The sequence below is a fragment of the Tenrec ecaudatus genome, chromosome 2 (assembly GCF_050624435.1).
Source record: "Tenrec ecaudatus isolate mTenEca1 chromosome 2, mTenEca1.hap1, whole genome shotgun sequence".
NCBI classification, from domain to species: domain Eukaryota; kingdom Metazoa; phylum Chordata; class Mammalia; order Afrosoricida; family Tenrecidae; genus Tenrec; species Tenrec ecaudatus.
The window spans coordinates 192,523,713-192,546,031 of record NC_134531.1 but is presented as its reverse complement, the minus strand read 5'-3'; the positions used below and the strand labels follow the sequence as shown (position 1 = coordinate 192,546,031).

At 53.6% G+C, this 22,319-nt stretch overlaps 2 protein-coding genes across 5 annotated transcripts; one reads left to right on the top strand and one right to left on the bottom strand.

Annotated features, from left to right (window-relative positions):
* The first annotated feature begins 948 nt into the window (after positions 1 to 948).
* On the top strand, positions 949 to 4,887 carry NHP2 (NHP2 ribonucleoprotein). Its single transcript, XM_075542054.1, has 4 exons — positions 949 to 1,191; positions 1,284 to 1,353; positions 3,896 to 4,001; positions 4,537 to 4,887. The coding sequence occupies exons 1-4, from the start codon at positions 1,029 to 1,031 to the stop codon at positions 4,660 to 4,662; spliced, it is 465 nt and encodes a 154-aa protein (XP_075398169.1). The 5' UTR covers positions 949 to 1,028; the 3' UTR covers positions 4,663 to 4,887.
* Positions 4,888 to 5,699: 812 nt separating this feature from the next.
* Positions 5,700 to 21,916, bottom strand: RMND5B (required for meiotic nuclear division 5 homolog B). Of its 4 annotated transcripts, none has more exons than XM_075542050.1 (10): positions 21,794 to 21,916; positions 17,253 to 17,397; positions 11,108 to 11,253; positions 10,849 to 10,989; positions 9,488 to 9,588; positions 9,098 to 9,264; positions 7,886 to 8,051; positions 6,563 to 6,665; positions 6,308 to 6,462; positions 5,700 to 6,224 (listed from the first exon to the last, which is right to left on the bottom strand). In XM_075542050.1, exons 1-10 carry the CDS (start codon positions 21,797 to 21,799, stop codon positions 6,161 to 6,163), a joined length of 1,194 nt encoding a protein of 397 aa, XP_075398165.1. In that variant the 5' UTR covers positions 21,800 to 21,916; the 3' UTR covers positions 5,700 to 6,160. The 4 variants fall into 4 exon arrangements, with proteins under 4 accessions (XP_075398165.1, XP_075398166.1, XP_075398168.1 ...); XM_075542051.1 differs by lacking the exon at positions 21,794 to 21,916 and adding an exon at positions 21,404 to 21,517; XM_075542053.1 differs by lacking the exon at positions 21,794 to 21,916 and adding an exon at positions 21,090 to 21,330.
* Positions 21,917 to 22,319: the final 403 nt, after the last annotated feature.

Genomic DNA, 22,319 nt, shown 5'->3' with positions numbered 1-22,319 from the left:
AGTAGCAACGAAAATAATGTTATGGTTGGGGGGGGGTCACCACAACATGAACTGTATTAAAGGGTTGGGGAATGAGGAAGGTTGAGAACCACCGTGTTAGGGATACCAAGATCTGGTCCAGCCCAGGCCTGCTCATCTGACCAAAGTCCCTGTCTCTGAGTCCCCTGCAGATCCATTCTCGGCTCGGCTGTGTTTCAGATTGTGTGCATATTGCCAGGCGGTAGCAAGAGCTTTGAGGAACATAAAAAGGTTAGGAGCTGCTGGTGCGTGGGAGGCCAGAGGGGGCTGCAACTTTGGGGAAAGTATTCAGGAGCCCCTCTCCCACGGCGAGGCATTAGAGCAGATCGCTAAAGGAAGCAAGAACGCGCCTCGGAGCTATCTGGGAAAACGCAGTCACCGGGTGCATCGTACGCTTCCTTCCGCAGCAGGGCAGCGGAGTCCACGAAAGAGAAAGCACGCGAGAAGGCATGAAGCAAGAAAAAAAGAGGAAGAAGTCATTGGCTGCGTCAGATTTTTCTTTCCCATTAGAGAAACCAGCCAGCACCCAGACCTGAGCGGGCTCGGAACTAACCGGCCACCTGAGGTGCCAGACGTCTACCTCAGCTCTTTCGGAATCCCCGTGAGAGCAAACAACCGGTTCTCCCGGGCCGTGGGCATGGCCACGCCCCCAAGGGCTCCCCGCTCCGCGTCCCGCGACGCCAAACCCGGGAAAGTCCGTCCCGCTCTTCCCCGACCCCCTCCCCGGTCAGATTTCCTTGGGCCCCGCCCCTAACCATCTCCGTCCAATCGGAATGGCTCCACCTCCCACGGCTCGGATTCCGCCCTCCCTCGACCCAGAATTAATTCAGAGGCTGAGTGTCAGCGATTGGCTTACGAGCGGGAGGCTTTAAAAAAATCTGGCGTGTAATTGGCTGTGGCGCCTGCCGACTTCCCGCACTGCCGGACGCCCCGGAAGTGGTTCCCGCAGTGGCTGGCCGCGTGGGTTCGCCTCCCGGGGACTCGGCGTGAGAGTTGCTGCGGCCGCTGAAATGACGAAAATCAAGTCCGACCCGGACGGGCCGGAGGCGCCGGCGGAGGCGTGCGCCGGCGGGGAGCGCACTTACTACGAGCTGCTGGTCAACCTGAACCCCATCGCGCAGCCGCTGGCCTCCCGCCGCCTCACGCGGAAGCTCTACAAGTGCATCAAGAAAGGTGCGGCGGGAGAGCGGGCGGGCGGCCGCGGGGCGGGGGCTCCGGGGTGGGGGGCGGCGCGAGGCCCCCGACTGACTCCACTGCCGTCGCAGCCGTGAAGCAGAAGCAGATTCGGCGTGGTGTGAAGGAGGTTCAGAAGTTCCTCAACAAAGGTGAAAAAGGGTAAGCTAGATACGCCCCCGCTCCCCACCCTGGTTGTCGCCTTTCTCAACGGGAAACTGGGTTGTTCGCCACCTTCGAGCCCGTTCCGACCCAGAGCCGTCCGATGCACAACAGAAGGAAGCCCTGCATGGCCCCGCACCGTCGTCCTCACAGTGGTTTTCTGCCGGAGCCCCTTCTTACGGCCACTGGCTGTGTTGGTCCAGCCGGTCAAGGGCCCTCCCTCTTTTTCGTTGCGACTCCGTTACCAAGCCTCACACCCATCTTTGCCTCTAAGGATCACTCTGGGACAGACAGTTTACAAGACAGCTTTGCCTGTCCTCTTGGCAATCCATACTTTCCATGTTCTTGGTCAGCACCGTAATTCAAACACCCCAGTTATTTTTCGGTCTTCCGTCGAACTTTCACATGCATATGAGGGGATTGAAAATACGATGCCTTGGGTCAGGTTTCCTTGTCCTCAAAGAATGCTCCCTTGCTTTTGAATACTCAGGTCTTGTGCAGATTTCACCAATGTAAAAAACACTTCTGATCTCATGATCACTACTGTTTCCATGAGCATTGATTGTGGATCTAAGCAAGATGAAATCCTTCACAACTAAACTCCTCTCTCCATTTATAATTGGTCCAGTTGTGAGGCTTTTAGTCTTGACATTGAGCTAATCCATACCGAAGGCTGCAGCTTAGCAACTGTTTATTGTGGGCTATATCAGGTACCCTGCTGTATGGATGCAATGGTATTTTTTGAGAACGTAATTATAAACAGGAGCTGAATGAATGGGGGTGGGGGGAAAACTACCTTAATTGAATTAATTGATATGGTTCGTATCCTTGAGTTCACTTTGCTCAGTGTCCGTCTGAGCTCATGTAAGTGACATAAGGGTATCCGTGTCATGTGGCTTTTACGGACTGCTTTATTATCTCTAATGTTTAGAAAAAGCTCAAGTATGACTTCAATCCTTTTAATATCTAGCAATTATCAGAATCTGAAGTTTTCAGATTTTTATCCCCAGTATCTCCCACAGGCCAAACTAGCGCTTCTTGACAATAAGGCCCCTAACTGATTTGTCCCAAAGTCAGCCGCACTGTTGGTGCTCAAGGATTAAGGCTGGGGGATTTAGTGTACAAGTCAACCTCGGACAGGGGGTGCGGGGGACACATGCACCAGGGAGCTTGATTTGAGCTGAGATCTGAAGATGCAAGGACTGAGTCAGAGTGAGAAAGGGAAGGTAGGAGGTTCCAGCCAGGAGAGGGGCCTGCACAAAGGCCCCAGGGCAGAAGAAAGTGTTGGCAGCCAGAGGCCCTACTGTCTTAAGGGCCTGTGAGCCATGGTAAGGATCTTTGGGGACCACTGAAGGATTAATGCCAGGAAGTGACAGAGTTATGCCTCAGCATTTTTTAATGGAAGGAAAGTTGGATTAGAGGGGCAAGAGTAGACGTGGAGAAGCCGATTCGAATTGCTGCTGGAGCTGGAGAGTGAACATGGATGGAGGTGAGATTTACGTTCGAGTGAGGTATTATGGACGGAGGGATTTTGTTGTGCCCAGCCAAATGGGCAGAGTGGGCCAGTTTGTAAGGGAGGGCTGAGTTTGTCGAAAATCAAGTTTGGGTTTAGGGTTTTTTAAGACAGCATGCTCACAAGGGTGAGCACAAGGTAAGAGACACCCCTTGCCCCCAACATCCCTCAGCCTGTCACACGGCCAGAGAGGCATGAAGCCTGAAAAGAGGGCCAGCTAGAGAACAAATTTGGGAGTTGTCGGCACACAGGCGGAGGTTGATGTCATGGTTGCGCATGCATCAGCCTGAGAGACTGAAGCGTGAAGGGCAGCCCGGGGTCTAGCTGAGGAGCAGCAGCACCTAGAGGAAGAGGAGGCTGCAGAAGCAATGTTCTGAACCCAGGCTGCCTCCCTTGTTTCCAGTAGCCCATCCTAGGAGATGGCAGTAGGGAGCAGCAGATAGGACTTGCCAGCTGCGAGCCTGAAGATGCCGTCGTGTCCTACGTGGTTGCAAACACTTGTGAGGCACAACCCCCGTTTCAACCTTTGGCATCATAGGTCCTTGGCTGGGTGTGGCCCCAAGCCTGCTTTCCTACCCCCGTCAGCTCCCAAACTATCCCAGGTGACCAGGACCCATTCTGGGGAATCGTTGTGCTCCTTGCAGTCTTGAAAGTCTCTCCACGGCCTCTCCTCCCTTTTCCTGACCACAGTTCTCTTTCAGCCTTCAGTTCGGTTCTCCCCTTTGTCTCCAAGGAAAGCTTACACCTTGGGGTCCCTGCACACCTCACCTGTCCAGGCACTTGGGTCAGATGGGGCTTTTGAAATTGTTTTAAGAAAATAATATGGGCCATCTCCTCCATAGAGTGCATTGGTGCAAGTAAGTATACAATTCTGCTCCCACTGTTAGAAGTCTGCATTCCCACATTCATCAAGGGGCTCCTTGCGGACAGGGTCATCTTACTGGTTCCTGTACTCCCAAGACCCGGCCCAGAGGCAGCATTTACTGACGGGAAGGGAAAGCACGAAGTGATGGATTTATTTCATTTCAGGATCATGATTTTGGCAGGAGACACACTCCCCGTTGAGGTGTACTGCCACCTCCCTGTTATGTGTGAGGACCGGAACTTGCCCTATGTCTACATCCCCTCTAAAACGGTAAGGAGCCCGAGAGCCCGCTGACTTCGGTCAGCACCGACAGGCTGCAGGGCAAACAGACAGGTCTGGGTCCATTCACAGTGCTGCCACTTCGTTGGAGGTGCAGTTACGGCTGCACACTGCTTCCTTCCTGTCACGTGGGATCACTTCTCTGTGGGCTGAGCATGAAGGTGGAAGGTGTGTGAATGTGCTTTTTTGTAATGGAAATGCAGCCTGGTAGCCTAACGTTAGAGGGGTGTTTGGGGTGGCTACAGGGCTAGCAGGTAACCAGAGAGCAGAGGCCCTGCTTAAGGGGGCTGTGTGGCCAAACTCTAGCCCCATCACCAGCCATGTGGGGCTGTAGGTTATGTTGGTAGGTTGTGGCTTGCAAGTGAAGTGAGCTAAGGTTGAATGACGGCAAAGTGTTTTACACATAACAGTTCAACAGAGACGACCAGATTGGGCTCCACTCCAGCAGCATCCTTCAGCACGTTGTGACTCTTGGTATATTAGTTGTGTGACCTTTTTGCCCCAAAGATCCCCACTTTCTTTGTAGGACCTGGGAGCAGCAGCCGGCTCCAAGCGCCCGACCTGTGTCATAATGGTCAAGCCCCACGAGGACTATCAGCAGGCCTATGACGAGTGCCTTGAAGAAGTCCAGACCCTGCCCCAGCCGCTGTGAAGGACGCCGGCAGCAACTTGGCACCTGTTCTGGAAGCAGGGAGCCAACTGGCAACCCACACGCCCAGCATCTCTTCGGTTGCCTGAGGCGCGCACTCTTCCCAGGCTGCTATTTCATGAGGATGCAGTCAGCGGTTCTCAATCAGCACTGTCTCCTGGTGTGCTCACAGGAAGACAGTTCCAAGACTCTGGTGTGGGGGAAGTAAATGCTCAGACTGAAATGTGAGTCTGTGGGTGGTGGTGCTGTGTTTTTTTAAGCAGCAGCTGCTGGTGGGGCCGCGGAGTCGGTGGGCAGGGAAGAGTAGAAGCAGCCGTTCGGAGAGGAACCCCACAGGACACCAAGAGGGCTTCATTCTCAGCCACCCAGAGCTGGGTGCTTGGGCTCGGGCTGAGAAAGGACTCTGAGCTGCCCACCCAGTGCTTGTAACTCCCACCTTCCATGTAGGGAGCTGCAAGGCGAGGAAGCACAGAGCCCACTTCAGAAAGCCACAGCCCGTGTGGCAGGGCACCCCCATTCCTCCTCTTACCCCAGGAGCCTTAAATGCCACTGTAAAATGAAAGGAAGCAATTTACCTGCCCACACAGTACATTTTAAGTAGGCTTTGAAGTTCAATACAAAACCTCAAGCCCCCTCTCCACTCAATATAATGGCCCCTGGTAATCTGATCCCTCAGGCATTTTACACTTAGGTGTCCTTTTAATGTGCATGTCCCCATGTTGGACTCAGTGCACACAGTGACCGAGGGTCGAACACCCTGGAGTACACCGGGAAGACTGCTTTAAACTCTTAAAGTTCTCTGCAGGCTACAAGCCCTGCTGTGCAAGTCACGGCATCTTCCCAAGTCCCCTCGCACTGACTGGTGTTGTGGGGTAAGGAAATGTGCACACAAAAACATCGTGCTTTAAGGCTAGTGCTTCTGCGGGGCACAGGCCAACCGTGCTCCCACCACAGCCTAGGCCGGGCCAGGCTGGACCGGGAGCTTGTGGACAGACCTGTTCTCACTAGTCACATGAAGCTGAGGGCAGGTGGGAGAACAGTAAGGAGAAGGGCTAGGAACATTTACTGGAAGGTAGAAAACAATGACACTCAGCTCTCACTCGGACTATTTACAGTAGGAAGTAGATACATAGAGTTTGTTGTACAGTGGGAGGGAGATGGCCACAGTTGGGACCTGTGGGCTGCCGGCCATTGGACATGATGTGGCAGTAAGAGCCCTGGCTGAAGGCAGGGGTGGGCAGATGTCTGCTGAAGGCCAAGTCCTTAGCTACTCAGTTGCTACGAAGCCAACAGCAGCTATAAGGGACTTGAGAACAGGCTGGTGCAGTCCATCCCTGCCAGCAGAGGAGCCAGCTGCCTGCCCAGGACAGGTAGTTCCCTTCCTCAGGTCCTGGAGGGAGCCCCATCAGTCGGCTGCTCTGCAATGATCAGAGCCTCTGGGCCAACCACCTGACAAGGCTCAGACACTGAAGGCCTTCAACAAAGTTCCTTGCAGGAGGAATCAGAAGATGATGCGTTTCCCATCTGCCGGGTTCTGCTCCATCGGACAGTAGGGACACTTGAGCCTGCCAAGGAGAAGGGCCAAGGAGACCTTAGGGGCCAGCCAGCAGGATGGCCATCCAGGTGCTGCAAACCCCAGGGCACTTACTTCCCTCCGTTAATGAGCTTGTTGAGCGCATCTCGGGAGATCACGTGGCCACAGATGAGCTTAATAGGAGGGTTGGAGTCTGACGTCTGCTGGCGGAGGATAGGGCAAGCAAACACCGAGTGATACCAGCACTTCATGCCAAGTTCAATCTCGATCTGGGGGATCAAGCAGAGCGGTGAGCTCCACTCCTGTCCAGGCTGCCTTCTGGGTCCCTTCCCCTCACCATCCGCCCCCCAGCCCCCCACCGTGGCTCACCGGCAACTCATCCTTGTGACTCCAGACTCCAGTGCACTGGCGCTGTTCGATCACGGCTTTGATGTTCATCAGCACGGGCAGGGCCACACAGCCAGAGGCAAAGCTGTGGGACAAAGAGCCTCAGGAACCCAGCATAGCCTCGGGACATGCCTGAGACCAAACTGGCCTTTGACAAGTCTCTTCTATTGCGTGTAAGTGCACAACAGTCACAAGTAATCCAGCTCTAGATAATTCTAGAACACCCCCAAATGTGAGAGCCTACACTTCAGTCATTCACTGCCACTGAGTCGATTCCAACTCCCAGTAACCCTAGAGGACAGAATGGAGCTGCCCCTGTGGGTTTCTAGGGCCGCAAACCTTTATAGAAACATCTTTCTCCTGCAGAGAGCTGGCGGGCTGTAAGGACTGATCTTCAGGTTAGCAGCCCAATGCTTAACCTGCGATGCCACCGGGGCTCCTTGAGAGCCTACAAGGAAAAATCGGGGGCATATGGCCGCTCACTCAAGACATTAAAAAATTCTCCATATGATAGCTCTAGCCTGCCTGCAGTCACCTGAACCTCTCACAGTTGTATCTCCCAGGAACGAGGGAGGGGGGCAATGGAAGCAGGTTGGACGCCTGCTGGCATGGAAACTCCCATCTAAGTGCCTCAGCTCCAGGAGGAGAGGAGCGCCAGAGGCTGCATAGGAGAGGCCAGTGTGTCCCAGTAAAATGCCCCCACCCCAAACCAAACTGGCCATGGGGCCAATTCCAACTCACAGCGACACTACTGAGCGTAGAAACCACTCCCCAGAGTTTGCAGGATTGCAAATCTTTACAGAACAGTCTGTCTGTGTTTCTCTCTTGATGGGGCTAGTGGGTTTGAACCACCTCGGCCTTGTAGCAGCCCAGCACTTAGCTCACTGCACCACCAGGGCTCCTTGCCCTGTGAGACCTTAGGCAAGGGAGCTCTGCCTTGAGTCTCGCTTCCTCATCCGTAAAATAAGGTGACTAGTGCCCGACTCCTCCCACGCTGACTGAAGCCGAGGGGCCTTTGTGTAAAAGCCTCCAAGCTCCGCTGACAGCACAGCTCCAGTCAAGTCTTCCCTGAGGGAGCTTGTGAGAAGCAGGCCACTGGAGAGGGTCGGGAGGCAGGGGCACACTGCAAGAGACCCTACACAGAGCACCAGCCTGCGAGTGACCTCAGGCTACAGCTTGGCTGTGAAATCGGAGGGGATTTCAATGTGATGAAGGACTATGAGCCAAAGTGCCTGTGGATGCACTGGGCCCCACAAAGTCCCCTGTTCCCTTCTTCCCCTGCTGCCCCCCAGAGCTGAGTGGTACCTGACGCTCAGAGGGGACTCCACAGAAAGCCCCAGCAGGGAACATGCGTCCCGGGTGAAGGTCTCGCAGATCTCAGCCCAGTGACTGTTGTCCAGGAGGTGGCAGTAGGGTGACTTCTCCAAGCCCAGCCGCAGGTACACCAGGCTGCCCATCATCACCTGGATCTCTACAAGGCAATGGGGGGGGGGGGCAGCTCAGGGTGGGCCCTAGCCCCAGAAGTGGCAGGGCTAGGTCATAGGGCCCTCAGATATGACTAGTTTTCAAAAAGATCCAGTTTAGGGTTTCCTTGATTCTAGACAAGGAGGCCGAGTAGGAGCCAAGTGGTCTGCTCAAGTGGGATTAAAAGAAAAAGAAGGCCCAAGTTCACTGATGCTGACTCATAGTGACCCTATAGAACAGGGTACAAGTGCCCCTGTGAGTGGCCGAGATTGTAACTCTTTACAGCACTAGAAAGCCCTGTCTTTCTCCCTCAAGAGCAGCTGGTGGTTTTGAACCGCTGACTTTGCAGATCACAGCTCAATGCATAAGCACTAGGAATTAACCATTCATATCCTACTGGGAGGTGGGCTCTCTCGCCTATCTCCTGTCCTTCTGGGGGCCCAGGAACAAGTACCCGTCATTTTCAGCATTTTTCTTTTAATGCTAATCTTCCATTTTAGCAGAGCAAGACCCCCACTCCTAACACCCCCCCCCCCCCCCCCCCCCCGCCAGGGTCAGACCCCTCAGGAGGCAGCTGAGGCTAGCTAAAGAATTTAAGAACACGCCTTTGGCTTTCAAACTTACTTTTAAAACTAACAAGCAAAGACTGGCTTCCCCCGGTTTGGGGCTCCTGGTGTCACAGACCAGGGCAGGCAGGCTGCGGCAGAGAGCAGGAACTTGAGCTCGGTTCCAGGAAATGGCAGGGAGAAAGGCATGCACTGAAGCTGAGTAGCACAAAGGCCCAGCCCGTGGTGGGCACGGGGACAATGCAGGAGTGTGTGTGTGCGTGTGTGAGACAGTGCACTGGAGATGAGAGTAGCCGGGGTAGGCTGAAGAAGGTCGGAAGCCAGTGAAGAAGGCACTTGAGGCCACCTTCCACACCAAGGAGTGCTCCAGGTGGGGCCGGCATCTGTCACTACAGCCCCACATTGAGGCTGGCAACCTGATAAACCTGCCAGAGCAAAGCTGGCAGCTCCAACCTCTGCATCCACACCTGTCCATCCCAGCACCTACCACGCTGGTGCAGCCGAGCAAAGGGCTGGAAGTGCCGGGCGTAGCTGAGGGCCTCCAGCTGCTTCTCCGGGCCGCCTGCCAGGAGGCGGATGAAGTGCAGGCGGTGCAGCTTGAACTCCAGTGAGCTGTTGAGTTCCAGTAGGCGCTGCCTGTGGGAGACGGCCCATCTGGGAAGAAAGGAGCCAGTTTAGAGCTGGTGGCAGGGCCAGGACTGGAGAGGTGGGATCCCAAAGCCTACATGAGGCCCCGAGAAGCATGACAGGTTGCAGCTGGGGGAAATGAAGCCCACGACCAGCCTGTCCCCTAGGAGCTAGGGCAGACCAGGAAACGCTGGCGGTGTGGGCCTCTGGGCAGAGTCGCCAATGACCCACCCAAGGGCGGCCTCCTTACTCCAAGGCAGGGCCCAAGTCCTGTTCGTGCAGAGCTTCCAGGATGCGATTCAACTCCAGGAAAGGCTGTTTGAAGTCCAAGTCCACACTCAGCGTTGACTCCTATGGACCAGAAAGACCCCGCCACTGGAGGGCAGTGTTTCTAGAACGCTCTGCTTTACAAGGCAAAGTCCACAGAGGACCCAAGCCTGTTTTGGTGCTGGGGAGTTGAGGCTGCCTCTGTGATTCCCCCAGGGGCCCCCCAAAGCCCAGCCCTGACCCACGAGTAGAAAGTTCTGTCCCTCCAGCCTCGATGATGGGCTGTCCATTTCCTCTATGTTCTTGCTTTCCTAAGGACAGTGGAGAGAGATTTTAGTTTCAGGCCTGGCTAGTGGCCAACTCTAAACAAATTAGTAACTTCATTTTATTGTCATCGTAGATGTAGATTTTACTTAGGGCTACCTTCTATTTATGGCAAAGAGAGACTGACTTCCTTTCTAAAATAAACATACTCAGATTCACGGGGGTGACACTGACTGATGGAAGCCCTGAAATGATGGCCAGATAACAACTGTTAAGCCCACAACCCAATCTATCCCAGGACACACAGTTGTCTTGAACTGAAACAAGGTCACTCTCATGAAGTCTGCTGCCTCGAGCACTATGCTCTTTCCAAGAGGTATCTACTTGAGACCACATCAGTGGTTCTCAACCTTCCTAACGCCGCGACCCTGTAATACGGTTGTGGTGACCCCCAACCATAAGATTATTTTCACTGCTACTTCATAACAGTAATTTTGCTACAGTTATGAATTGGGCGACCCCTGTAAAAGGGTAGTTCGACCCCAAACGGGTAGCGACCCACAGGTTGAGAACCGCTGGGCTAGGAGGACAGTTGGAACTATGAAACCGCAGAGCAGACCTTTGAGGAGAGGAAGTCCAAGTGACGCTGGTGGCACAAACAGAGGCAGCGCTAAGGAACATGGGGACCCAGCGTGCCGTATGGAAACAGTGTCAATGACTTGTACATGTAAAAACTACTGATGTGTGTTTTCTTATGTAGATTTCCACCAAATAACAACAGGGGCTCAGTTGGTGGCACTGGTGTTAGGGACAGCGACAGACTTCTCATCTTCCCAGCCAGTGCCCCCCGTGCGCAGCCCCCCGTGCGCAGCCACGCGGCATCTGTCTGTGGAGACTGCGTGCTGGTCTGATGCTGACCGGGATTCAGCAGAGCTTACAGACTAAGAAAGACCTGGTGCTTTGCTTGCAAATGAAAACCAGCCCATGAAAACCCCGTGGACCAATCCCACTGTGCATGGGGCCACCAAGAGGGGCCAGGTTGATGGCAGTGAGCAGCAGCAGCAGCGATCGATAGGTTACCTGGCACAGCTCCTCGGCAACGCTGAGCATGCCCTGCTGGTACAGGTGCTCCACGATGGCCATCTGCAGGATCTGCTGCTGCTTCTCCCGCGAGTCCCACACCGCATCGGAAACCACGCCGCAGATCTCCGAGTCGAAGTTCTGCCGGACGAGAGCGGGCCCTGTGACCTGGATGCGCACGCACGCCTGCCTGCCGAACCCCAAGGCCTCGCTCACTCCTGGACAGCCCCGCAGACGTCCCCGGGCCCCGCAGGCTCACCCTGTCTATGGCTTTGCCCACGCGGGACACGCTGCTGTGAATGTCCTTGTGGTCCGAAGCCAGCTTCTGGACGGTGTCTTTGATCTTCCGGCAGCACTGGGACATCACCAAGGAGAGAGTGGCCGAGAGAGGGGTCCCCTGGAGGGCTGCAGAGAAACTCTGGCTCTGAGTCACAAGCAGGAGTCTGACCCGAGCGCCCCAGGACGGAAATGCCTAGGGCAGATTCTACTCCAGGTCCTGTTACTTTTAACAACATGATGCAGGACAACCCGGTCCCTCTGAAAGGCAGTAGGTAAGAGGACTGGCCTTGTAGATTGTTGGGATGATTGGGGGTCTGGTGGCACCAAGGGTGAGAGCTTAAGGTGGGTGGTTCAAAGCCCCGGAGACAGGAATCGCAAGGCCCAGACCACCGATGATCGCACGCGCAGCTCTCCTCTGTAAGGCGCACACCGGGCCACAGTCCAGCCACTAAGACGAGCTGTGCAGTCACAGCACCCTCCACTCCACAAGTCTCTTCTCTCTCGGACTCACTGGCAGCCCCCCACCCCCACCCAGCTACTCGCTAATCCACTTACTATCACGACAGATTGGCCTGTCCTAATTTCATATTCATAAAATCATACAAAATACAAACAGTAAGTCAACAACAAAAAGCAACAATGACCAACAAAAACAGAAAAGGCTCATTCAAAAAGAAAGCAGAAAATATTATAAAACAGCTTTAAAATGGATCAAAGGGAGATTAAAGGATAAAGTATTACATTTAACCTAACTATATCTGCCGCAATTGATCTTACCGTGCTCTCTGATATTAAAGCTGTCCCATTCATGGACTATCTGGTCAGAGGGGGTTCACCAGAGACTCCATCCATGTGGGGACCCTGAAAATGGACTTGGGACATCCAGTGTCAACCACAGCCTTCTGCAAACTGGGTGCTCATAATTGAAGCTCTGACATGGTTCCCTCCTTCAGATTTGGGTTCTGTTATTTACAATCCTTGGAACACACTGGCTGCTGTGCTTCCTCCATGTGGACTTAGCTGATGCCTGGTTTGGGCTTATGTTAGCCTTTAGTTTTAGGTTTCTGGGTGCATTAAGGGCAGTGGTGGTTCATCAGTAGGATTCCTGCCTTCTGTGTACCCCATGGACAACCACTCCTGTCAGTGGAGGTCTGCATGTGGCCACAATGCTGCACAGGCTTCAGTCCACCTTCCACACTGAGAGATGAGAAAGAAAGGCCGGGCAACCTACCATCCTATGGACCACAATGGTTTAATCCTATTGTTCATGGAGCTGCCAAGAGTTGGAGGTTGACTCAACAGCAGCTGTGGTAGTTATATAATCTGCTGTCAATTGGAGAGGATTAAGAGTGAAGGGGTGGAGTGTAGCCTGTCAATCAGGTCTTAGCTGGATGACCTCATTTGGAGGCACTAAGGAGATAAATAGCTCACTGGAGGCAGGATGCAGGCTCACTCCCTGGGAGACATTGCAGCTGACAAGACACATGAAACTACACTAGTGCTCTGGAGCTGGAGGAGCCACGTGGAGACCTACGCCAGCACTGACATGCTTACACTGCTATTGGATCCACAAGACTTCCCACCCACTGGCCTGTGGTCTTCCGGCATTCAGAGTCATCGCATGTTTCATGAATCTGAAGAGGAATTCATAGACTGGTATTAGGCATATGGGCTAATACCAGACTTAAGGATTTGGACTGGGCTGAGATGTTTTCTCAATATTCACTTGCTCTTGTACATAAATCTCTTTCTATTTGCTTGTTTAGTCTATCCGGACTAACACAGCAGCTAACTTTAACCTGGGTTAAGTAGTCCAGGTATTTTGGCTCCCTTAAGCCTCACCACCATAGCGACCAGTTCCATAGCTGAGGAGATGGAGGAACTGATTCTCAACGTGCCCAGGACTCAGAGCAGTGACAGGTCTGAAGCCTGTGCTCATCACCACGCTGGCCTGGTCCACACCGTCCTGAGAGAAGAAGCATGGCACTTTCCCCACATCAATGCCCCTTACTGACCAGAGACTTAAGACAGGCTAGGGTCTACCAGGAAGGCTGGGGACATTTCTGGCTCAGGATACCAAGCCTGCAGTGGCCTGTACCCCCAAGGTTTGGCAGGAGTACAGGGGGCCCGGAAGAGAGGAGGGAGAGAGGCCCCTTCACTTCGTCCAGTCTAACACCTCTATCTTTCAGAGGCAGCATCATGGTGCAGGGAAGGGCACGTGACTCAGGAGGGCCAATGAGAGTCTCAGCTCCGGGCCTGAAGCCCTGGAAGAGAAATGTCTTCCTGCCGGGCTGCTGGGGAATTGAGGTCACCTTGAGGAGAAGCCGCACCTTGCAGGGCCTCCTGGAGGAGTACAGAGCAAAGGGCCAGCGCACCAGGGCAGCACCTGGATGCAGGTGGGCCTGGGTGCTCGGTTATGTGGGGCCGTGAACCCTGTGTACTTTGTCCAAGCTGTTCTCAGCCGAGTTTCTGTCACTGGTAACTGAATGGCTTCTGATAAACACAAGCAGGAGGCCACCACCCACAGACAGGCATCTTCTGCTCCCGGTGACACCCCAGCTTCCACGCATTACTCCTCACCTCCTGGCCACAGTGGGGTGCACTGTGCACAGTCCAGTCACCAGCTCTCAGTTAAACAAAACATTTTAATCTAACAGTTCCCAAGTCCCTGACTGCCAGTAGACCAGCGATGCCATGTCTGAGAAGGGAGCACGTCCCTGTAAACACGCTGCAGCCCAAACCTGGTGCCATCTACTACCCACGGGCACAGGCAGCTCGCAGATGCAGTCAGCACCAAGGGAGCTGGGGAATCGGTGGCAGACCAGCCCCACGCAGTAGAAAACCGTTAGCCAGCGTGAACTCACAGAACGGTGTGCCCATGGAGAACATGGTGAGGGACTGGACGGACAGATGGCTAAGGGAAATGCCTTCCCAGTGCAGGGCAGCGGGTGCTTTCTGCTGCCCTTTGCTTTTTACAAAAGAGGTGATCTTACAAGGTCAAATGGACAATAGCCCTCAAGGAAGTGGACTGGAAGCCTGGGGGCAGCGGGGTAGGTTGATGAGGGAGAAGCACACGGGAAAGGAGAGTGAGAACTGGCTGCAGAACTGGACGAATATGATCAGCACCACTGAATTGTACATGTCGGAACTGCAGAGCTGGCTTATGTTCTGCTGTGCGTGTTCTCACCAATTAAAACCAAACCAACCCACGGCCACTGAGTCCCGACTCACAGACACCCTATAGGCCAGAGCAGAACTGCCGCCTGGGGTTTCTGGGGCTAAAACTCTCTACAGGAGCAGAACACCTCACCTTTATCTCTCGGACTGAAATGAGCATGGCCAGTGCAGATTAAAAATGGGGGGTTGAAATGGATAATTATCCACACCCCTATATGTTCATACGGGCTGCCCTAAGCACACTGGAGAAACTGGTTACATTTAGGGAGGGGCATTCAGGAACTGAGAATTAGGGGAGAAAGGGAGAGTCACTTTTGATGGTAAACATTTCTGAAACACAAGTTTTTTCTATATACAAGCATTCTTTAAAAATAACAATTCAAAAAATGAAACTGGTAGATTTTTCTAGGCATATAATTCTGAGAATACTTTGTAAGCATTATAGGAATTGAGCAAATGAGACAGTTCACTGATGATGTTGAGAGCCAGGTTTCATTCTGCTTGCAAGGAAAGAGAACTATGGAACGGGAGATGCCCATCACAAAAAACGAGGTTCAAGCAAAACTACTTTTATGAAAAAAATTCAGTGACCAGAGAGAAACTTCCCAGGTGATGCCACTGGGTGCACTAATTAGAGCTAATTGTTCGATGCTCACCTAGTGGGGAGGGGTGTGTGTGAAGGAGAATGCATACCATGAAAGCTCCGCCCATGGGAGATTTTCCCCGTTGTTTTTTTTTGGGGGGGGCACTTCCCTTATTCACAATAGCCAAGAGGTGGAAACAACCTAAATGTCCGTCAACAGGTGAGTGGATACACAAAATGTGGTGAACAGCCATATGAAGGATGAACTCTGAAAGCATTCTCAGTGAAAGAAGCAAGACACAAAAGGCCACATTTGTATGATTCTGTATATATGAAAATCCAGAATGGGAAATAGAAAGCAGATCAGGGGTAACCAGGGCCAGGGGTAGGGATGAGGGTGAGGGAGATGGAATGGAAAGTGACTGTGAATGGGGGCAGGGCATCTCTGTAGAGTGATGAAAATATTTTGGCATAGATCATGGTGGGGATGGTTATATACAAATCCATCAAACCAAAAACCAATCTCACTGCCATTAAGTTGACTTCGACTCATAGTGACCTCATAGGACAGGGTAGAACTGCCCTAGGGTTTCCAAGACTAATTCTGTGCCACCCCCACCCACAAAAGCCATTTAATTGGGAGCAATACAGATATTATATTGTTCCATAGTTCAATCACATCAAGCAGTATTATACAATTGCTACCACAATTAGTTTCCAAACATTCTTTTCTTTCTTGAACTCCTTGACATCAACTCCTTTTTTCCTCTCCCCCGCAAGGCTGTACTTCTTGATGGGAGTAGAAAGCCTCATCTTTCTCCCAAGGAGTGGCTGATGGTTTCAAACTGCTGACCTTGATGTTTGCAACCCAACACACAACCGCTACACCACCATGGCTTCTCTGTACAACTCTGGAAAGTCCACCAAAGAGCACTTAACTGGGCACTTTAAATAAAGGTGACTTTCATCTCCATGTCAAGACAAAGGGCAAAGGATGCAGGCTGACGGGGTTCCCTTTGGTCAAATTTGGCACAATCTGAGTACCAAACTAAACACCAGTACTGTCCACTGAGTGAAACAAGAAATCTGTAAGTACGAATTGATCATTGATAAACAGATACACGAAGGGACAAGGGAAAGTTCTTCCTTGCAGTAAATACCAGCACAAAATGTCGAAGGAAAGCTTGAGCTGTGGGGGAAACACAAGCCACCCCGTTGCAAACAGCACGGCAGTAATTTGATTCAGGCGTGAGTCACCGCGGATGTCAAATTAGTGGGTTGAAGTCTGATGATGAGCAAGACATTTATATAGTCTCAAAGTATGTTGCCACAAATGATGCATTAATTACAAAGAAAAAATTAATAACTTTATGGTAGAAGCTGGCAGACACCACCTTAGCCAAGCGATCAAAGTTAACTTAGCTACTAATGGGACGAGCCAAACAGCACGAGCCTCTTTACATGAAGAACTGAGAACACAGTGCTTCGGAAGCACCTCCGCCAAAAATACACAACCTGCGTTGAACTGTGAGGACGCGCTGGACAAATCTACATGGAGACTCAGTCTACAACACACCTGGCCTTATGCTTCAAAATGTCACTGTCACAGGAGACACGGGAGGCAGAGGACGTAGCCTAGATTAAAAACCTAGAGACACACACGCAACGCCAAATGCAGTGCATGATCCTCGATTGGATCCTGGACTGGCAAACTAAACCGCTCTGTGAAAATTATTGGGACAAGAGCAAACATGAAATATGACCTGAATTCGTTAGCTAACATTATACCATTGTTTTTTGTCTTGCTTTCAGGAATTACACTATAGTTCTGTAAGACAACGATAATGTCCTTGACCTTGGAAAACGCACACAGGGTTTCGGAGCAAAGGGGCAGGCTATCTGCAACTGACATTCAAATGGTGAAAAATAAGAACAGCCAGCAAGAGGATGAGACAGCAAACATTCAGTTGGTGAGACTGGGTAAATCCATGGGTGTCTGGGGATCTGCAGTTCTATCTACTCTTTCTCACCAGAGGAAGACACGGCAGTCAGCCCCCAGAGACTTGCAAAGCCTGTAAAGAGCAGTTCCATGGTGTCCTGTATGCTCACTGAGCCAGAAGCATTTTGATGGCAGTGAGTCCTTTGGGAAAGCGTGAAGCTCGTACTTTACAATGACAATAATCTCAAGTCACTTAATCATTTCGGTTGGCTTTTTAAATGGCTGAGATGTCCATTACTCCCCTTTGAAGAAGCCACGTCCCACATCCGAACCATCGTCCTAGAACCCTGTCCCCAGGTGGCCTCTGGGTCTGAGCGGTGACAAAGGCACTGGGGGAGCGGGCGACTCACATGGGAGGACACCCACCTGCGCTGGCCAGCTCCGCCCTCAGCTGGCCCACGTAGTGCAGCAGCTCCTCCAGGCTCAGCTCGCAGTGCTGCCCGTAGGTGAGGAACTTCTGCAGCACCTTGTCCAGCTCTCTCTCCACACATGCGCACTGCTCCATGGTGGCCTGGGCCAGGAAAGCAGGGGTCAGCTGTGTCAGGCGCCGGAGGCCCTGGCCGGCCCAGGGGCAAGGCTCAGACATAGCATCTCCTCAGCAGGCCCGTGTGTCAACATCCACATTCCCTACTTAAACGTCTGTCCACCACTCTATCAGGTTGAGTTTTTTAAATCGCGATGAGAAAATGACCCCTTTTTCCCTCAGGACTCGTGCCCCTTTCTCAGCCCGGGAACGCACTCACCGCTTACCTACTGACGCACCAGTAACCTGGCCTGTTGCCAAGTGCATATTCCACGGCCGCCTTCTCTCACAGTAAGGGGGTCTGGCTTTCTGCCTACTCTCAAGCAGGCCCAACTTACAACATCTTCAAGTCACAGCAAACTCTGCTTCTGCATGGGTTTTCTCTTTTTTGGGAGTGTGCATCTTCTTGTTAATAATATATACGTATGTATTACAAATATCTCTACGTTTATATGTAATGTTTTCAACCCTCCAAGACAAATGATGGAATTTATAAAGATACTGAAATAAAAGGCAATAATGATATGAAAACATTAATTTAAAAATTTTTTTTAAAGGAGGTAAACATGCTGCACCTCTTTAGAGTGTTGAAAAGCGAAGATGTTACTTTGGGGACTAAGGTGCGCCTGACCCTCGCCATGGTATTTTCAATCGCCCCATATGCATGTGAACGTTAGGCACCAAATAAGGAAGACTGAAGAACCGATGCGCCTGAATGACGGAAGAGCCCCACGGACTTCCAAAAGGACAAACAACTCTGTCTCGTCCAGGCAGAGTGCTCCTCGGAAGAAAGAATGACGAGCCTTCATCTCGCAGACTTTGGACATGCTATCGGGAGGCCGGTCCCTGGAAAAGGACATTGTGTTTGGGAGAGGGAAAAAGAGGAATGCCTTTGACAAGCTGGACTGACACAGTGGGCGCGACCATGGGCTGGAGCACCGCAAGAGCCGTGAGGGTGGTGCGGGGCCAGGCAGTGTTCCACTCTGCTGTACGCAGGGCCGCTGTGAGTCAGAACTGACTCAATGGCCCCTGACAACGACTTCCGGTCGGTCAGAACGGACAGAGTTGTCTCGGTCGTCAGCCAGGACTACCTGCAGTGATGTAAGCCATGACTGATATTTAGAAATGTAGCCTACAGAAGGATGGCTGGCTGAAAGACTGCCATGCCAGACTGGCCTCGCTCCCCCTCTCCGTGCTCCTCAGCTGGGCAACCTTGCGGCTGGCCAGAAGCACCTGTCCTCTCCGGATCCACGCTTGGGAAACTGCTGCTTCCACTCCCTTGCCTCCTCGCTCCACACTACTCGAGAGGATGGCGCATCCTTCCCAAGTTAGCGCAAAGGCCATCCATCTCTGCCAGCAGCTGTCCCTAGCCTGCTCCCACCCTGGATCTCTTTCTACAAACCTTCTGGCGGTTTCCATCACTCTTCGAGGACCTGCCTCCCCCACAGCAGCACTCTCGTTCTGTCCATGTCACGATGCCACTACAAGAAAAGTGCTCTACCACTGAGGCCCCCTGCCGAAGTCCTGGCTCTCCTGGGTCCCTGCTAAAATCCTCCCCTCCCGGGGAGGGGGTGGACCAGGGTTTGACTCCTGGCCACTGACCCTTATTGGCAGCTACCCCTTGTCTCAGGGGAGGCTTGTGTTTTGCCGTGATGCTCAGCAGGCTTCAGCGAGCTTCCAGACTACAACAGACTAGGAAGAAAGGCCTGGCGATCTTCTGAAACCCACCAACAGAAATGCAGTGGATCAGAAAAGTTTTATCTGCAACAACTGGGCTGACAGCCACGTTTTCTGTAGGGTCAGGGAGCTGGAGACAAACAAGGGGCCTCCTCGCCGGGAGAATCCGTTCGTCAAGTACGGGAGGTCTGGAGAGCGCACCTATGGGAACCGTGGCAGCATTTAGACACACCCAGAACGACACCAGTGACCCGCCTGAGCCTGGCCCTGAAGGGGGAACTGGAAACAAAATGAAGCCTAGGCAGAATGCCATTTCATTCCATTAGACACACAAAGATAACCACCCAATATTTCCCCCAACACCTGGGAGTGGTTTTCCACGGCAGGGGAGAAGGGATGAGTGAGGACAAGCAGGAGCACGTAAACAAACAAAAGTGAGAAAAAGACCCAGCACGGATCAATTAAGCGTGCCGTGAACAGAGGCATATGATAAACTCAACGCAAGTTTGAGTAAGGAAGCCAGCCAGCGATGGCATCAAACAATGGCTCCAGAGGTGTTCCATCCAAAGCCCAGGAGCCTGTTTGGGTCTGTGGAGAGTGGGCCACTGCGTGAATCACACATGTCGTCTTCTCCAGGCCCAAGGATGTCCTAGTGTGCGCACGTATGTGTTTGACCAAATCATTCTGTGACTAATACGAGTGCTGATGGCTGGCATGTCGTCCATTGGACCCTGTCCCTCCTCTTCAAAGTCTCGCATGTGCAGAGACCATCCGCCATGACAATCCCTCTAAAACACACATTGGATTTTGTCACCTCTCGGCTTAAAATCTGCACAGGAGATCTGTGCAGTTGGTGCATCTGTCTCCTCTGCACAAGCTGTTTCTGGGTCCAAGTGCCCTTTGTCCTTCGAGGGGAGAAGCCAGGGCAGAGTTTAATCATCAGCTCTCCGTGAAAACTCACATCTCGTCTGCTTCATTCGTTCCTCTTGGCAAGCGTCTCTGCCCAGGGCACCCGCAGGACACAGCAGCAACACCTGCTTATGTCTTTCCCTCAGAAGACCGTGAGCTCAAGTGCTAGAGCCCAGGCTCACTCCTCTCTCCCCCCATTAATGCCTCAACAGGGCAGGGTCACCTGCCGCCCCTTAGGGCCTGGGTCACCATGTGCTGATGAAATGACTGCCTCCATTCCTTCACTCTTGGGCCAATGGGACTGCCCGCTCACCTGTGGGCTTGGGGGAGAAGCGGCGGGAGTGAAATATTAAAATCATCACCAAGAGAGGCATGAGGGTTTGGTGCCCAGTCTCCAGCTCCCTGAAACATGAGGGTCCCTTCTGTGGGGGGACGATGGGAAGTTTGGGCAAATCACAGAAAGGTCCCCTTGGTCTGACACAGAGTTGGAAGGCTCCATTGACCCAATCTTAGACTTCTGTACCCTTCACTCCATTCATTCTCCATCCACCCTCCACGGCACTCCTCTGCTTAAAACCCAACAGCCTGCCACTGTATTCAGAATAAAACCCAAGCTTTCTGCCACCCACCAGGTTCCACTTCCACCACCTCCAATCTCCAAAGGCTTCTCCTACCACCCTCTCTCTTACTCACTCGTCTGGTCACACTAGCTTTTCTGGTCCTTGACAAACAACATCAAGTTCATTTCTGGTCCCTCTGCCTGAAACACTCCTCCTGATTGGGGGCGCAGCATCAAAGTCTTCCCTTGGGACACAGCTTATGAGAATGCTGCCCAGTGCACCGGACCACCACGACAATCACCCTTTCCTTCATGGCGGGTCCCCAGGTGAAGTTTCCCATCTTTCTTTTCTCACTAACAAAACGGAAGCAGGGAAACTGTCTATGAGCACCCCAAGCCCCAGCCCCGGGCGAGCAGCCCCTACAGCGAGTCTCATCTGCACCACGGTGCAAACGACGGGCAAACTCCCACTCATCCTTGGAAAGTCCCTGCTCAGATGTCCTGCCTGGAGCGCATGCGGCAGGCACCGTGTTACCTCCGACTCAGCCCGCCGCACTAGAACCCGTCGCTGGCGTCCGAGCGCGTCCCAGACGGCTAAGACCCTTCGAGGCGGGGCCCGGGCCGGGACACACGTAAAACTCCAGCTCTCCGCCCCGGCGGCCCCTTCGAAGCAAACAAGCCAAAGCGACAGACGCGGGGGCCGTGGTGGCCGGAGGCCTTCCTGGAGCAGGCCGCGGGCCGGGCGCCCGGCCGAGAGGCACCCACCGCGCCCACGCCCCTCCGCCCGCCCTCTCGGCACGCCCCGCCCTCGGCCAGCGCCGCCCGGCCCCGCGCCCCTCCCGGCCTCACCTCGTCCCCCGGCCCGGGCCCGGCTTCCGGCGCCGCGGGCCTCGGAACCGGAAGTCGCGGCTGCGGCGCCGCAGGACCGGACGCGCCCACTCGCGGCTCCGCGGAGGGGTGGCTCTGCCCCGCAACCCGAGCATGTGGGTTTCCGCCTAGGCGCTGAGCCGCCCCCCCCCCGCGTCCACCGAGAGTGGAGGCGCCGGGCGAAGCCGCGCTTCCCGCCACGGGGGGGGGGCTCCCGGCGCGCTCCCCCGCCGGCCCGGCCGCTCCCCGGGCGGTGACGGGAATGGGACCGAACCACTCCCTTTCCAGCGGGGGAGGGGGGGTGCTCGGGGGCGGCGTTCACAGCCCCTGGAGGTTCTACCGGGCCATGCCCGGGTGCCAGCGCCTACTCACTGCCATCAGTTGATGCCAACTCCTAGCGAGCCTATCGGACAGGGGTTCCGAGTAGGACGCGTCATCCTCCCGCACAGCGTCCTGGAGATTGCGAACTGCTAACCACTGTGCCACCTCGGGCTTCCCCAAACTCCCGAGCTTCTGCGTTTCGGGTGGGGCCGAGCGCCCCGAGGGCTAGAATTCGCACGTGATAAAGCCACCCACGCTCCCCCCCCCCCATTGTACCCTAATCCCAAATCCGTACTGTGGGCATTAGGGATCCAGCAGGGAGGCTTCCCTCATGGCCCCCACGGCTCTTGGAGGTTGTTTCATCAACTGACACAGCAACGTTGTTGCAAAGGGAAATCTTTGTGCCCTGGTTTGGCTGGACTCCTAAACCCTACTTAATCTGCCCACAGAGTATCTAACCAGAACCGGCAACGCTGGAGGGACACAGCCCAGCCTTGTCGCCCTTGCCCTCAACCTTGCCCTCGACTCGCCCGCCATGGTAGGGGGTGAGCGATGGGGCATCTTTACATCTCAGCTC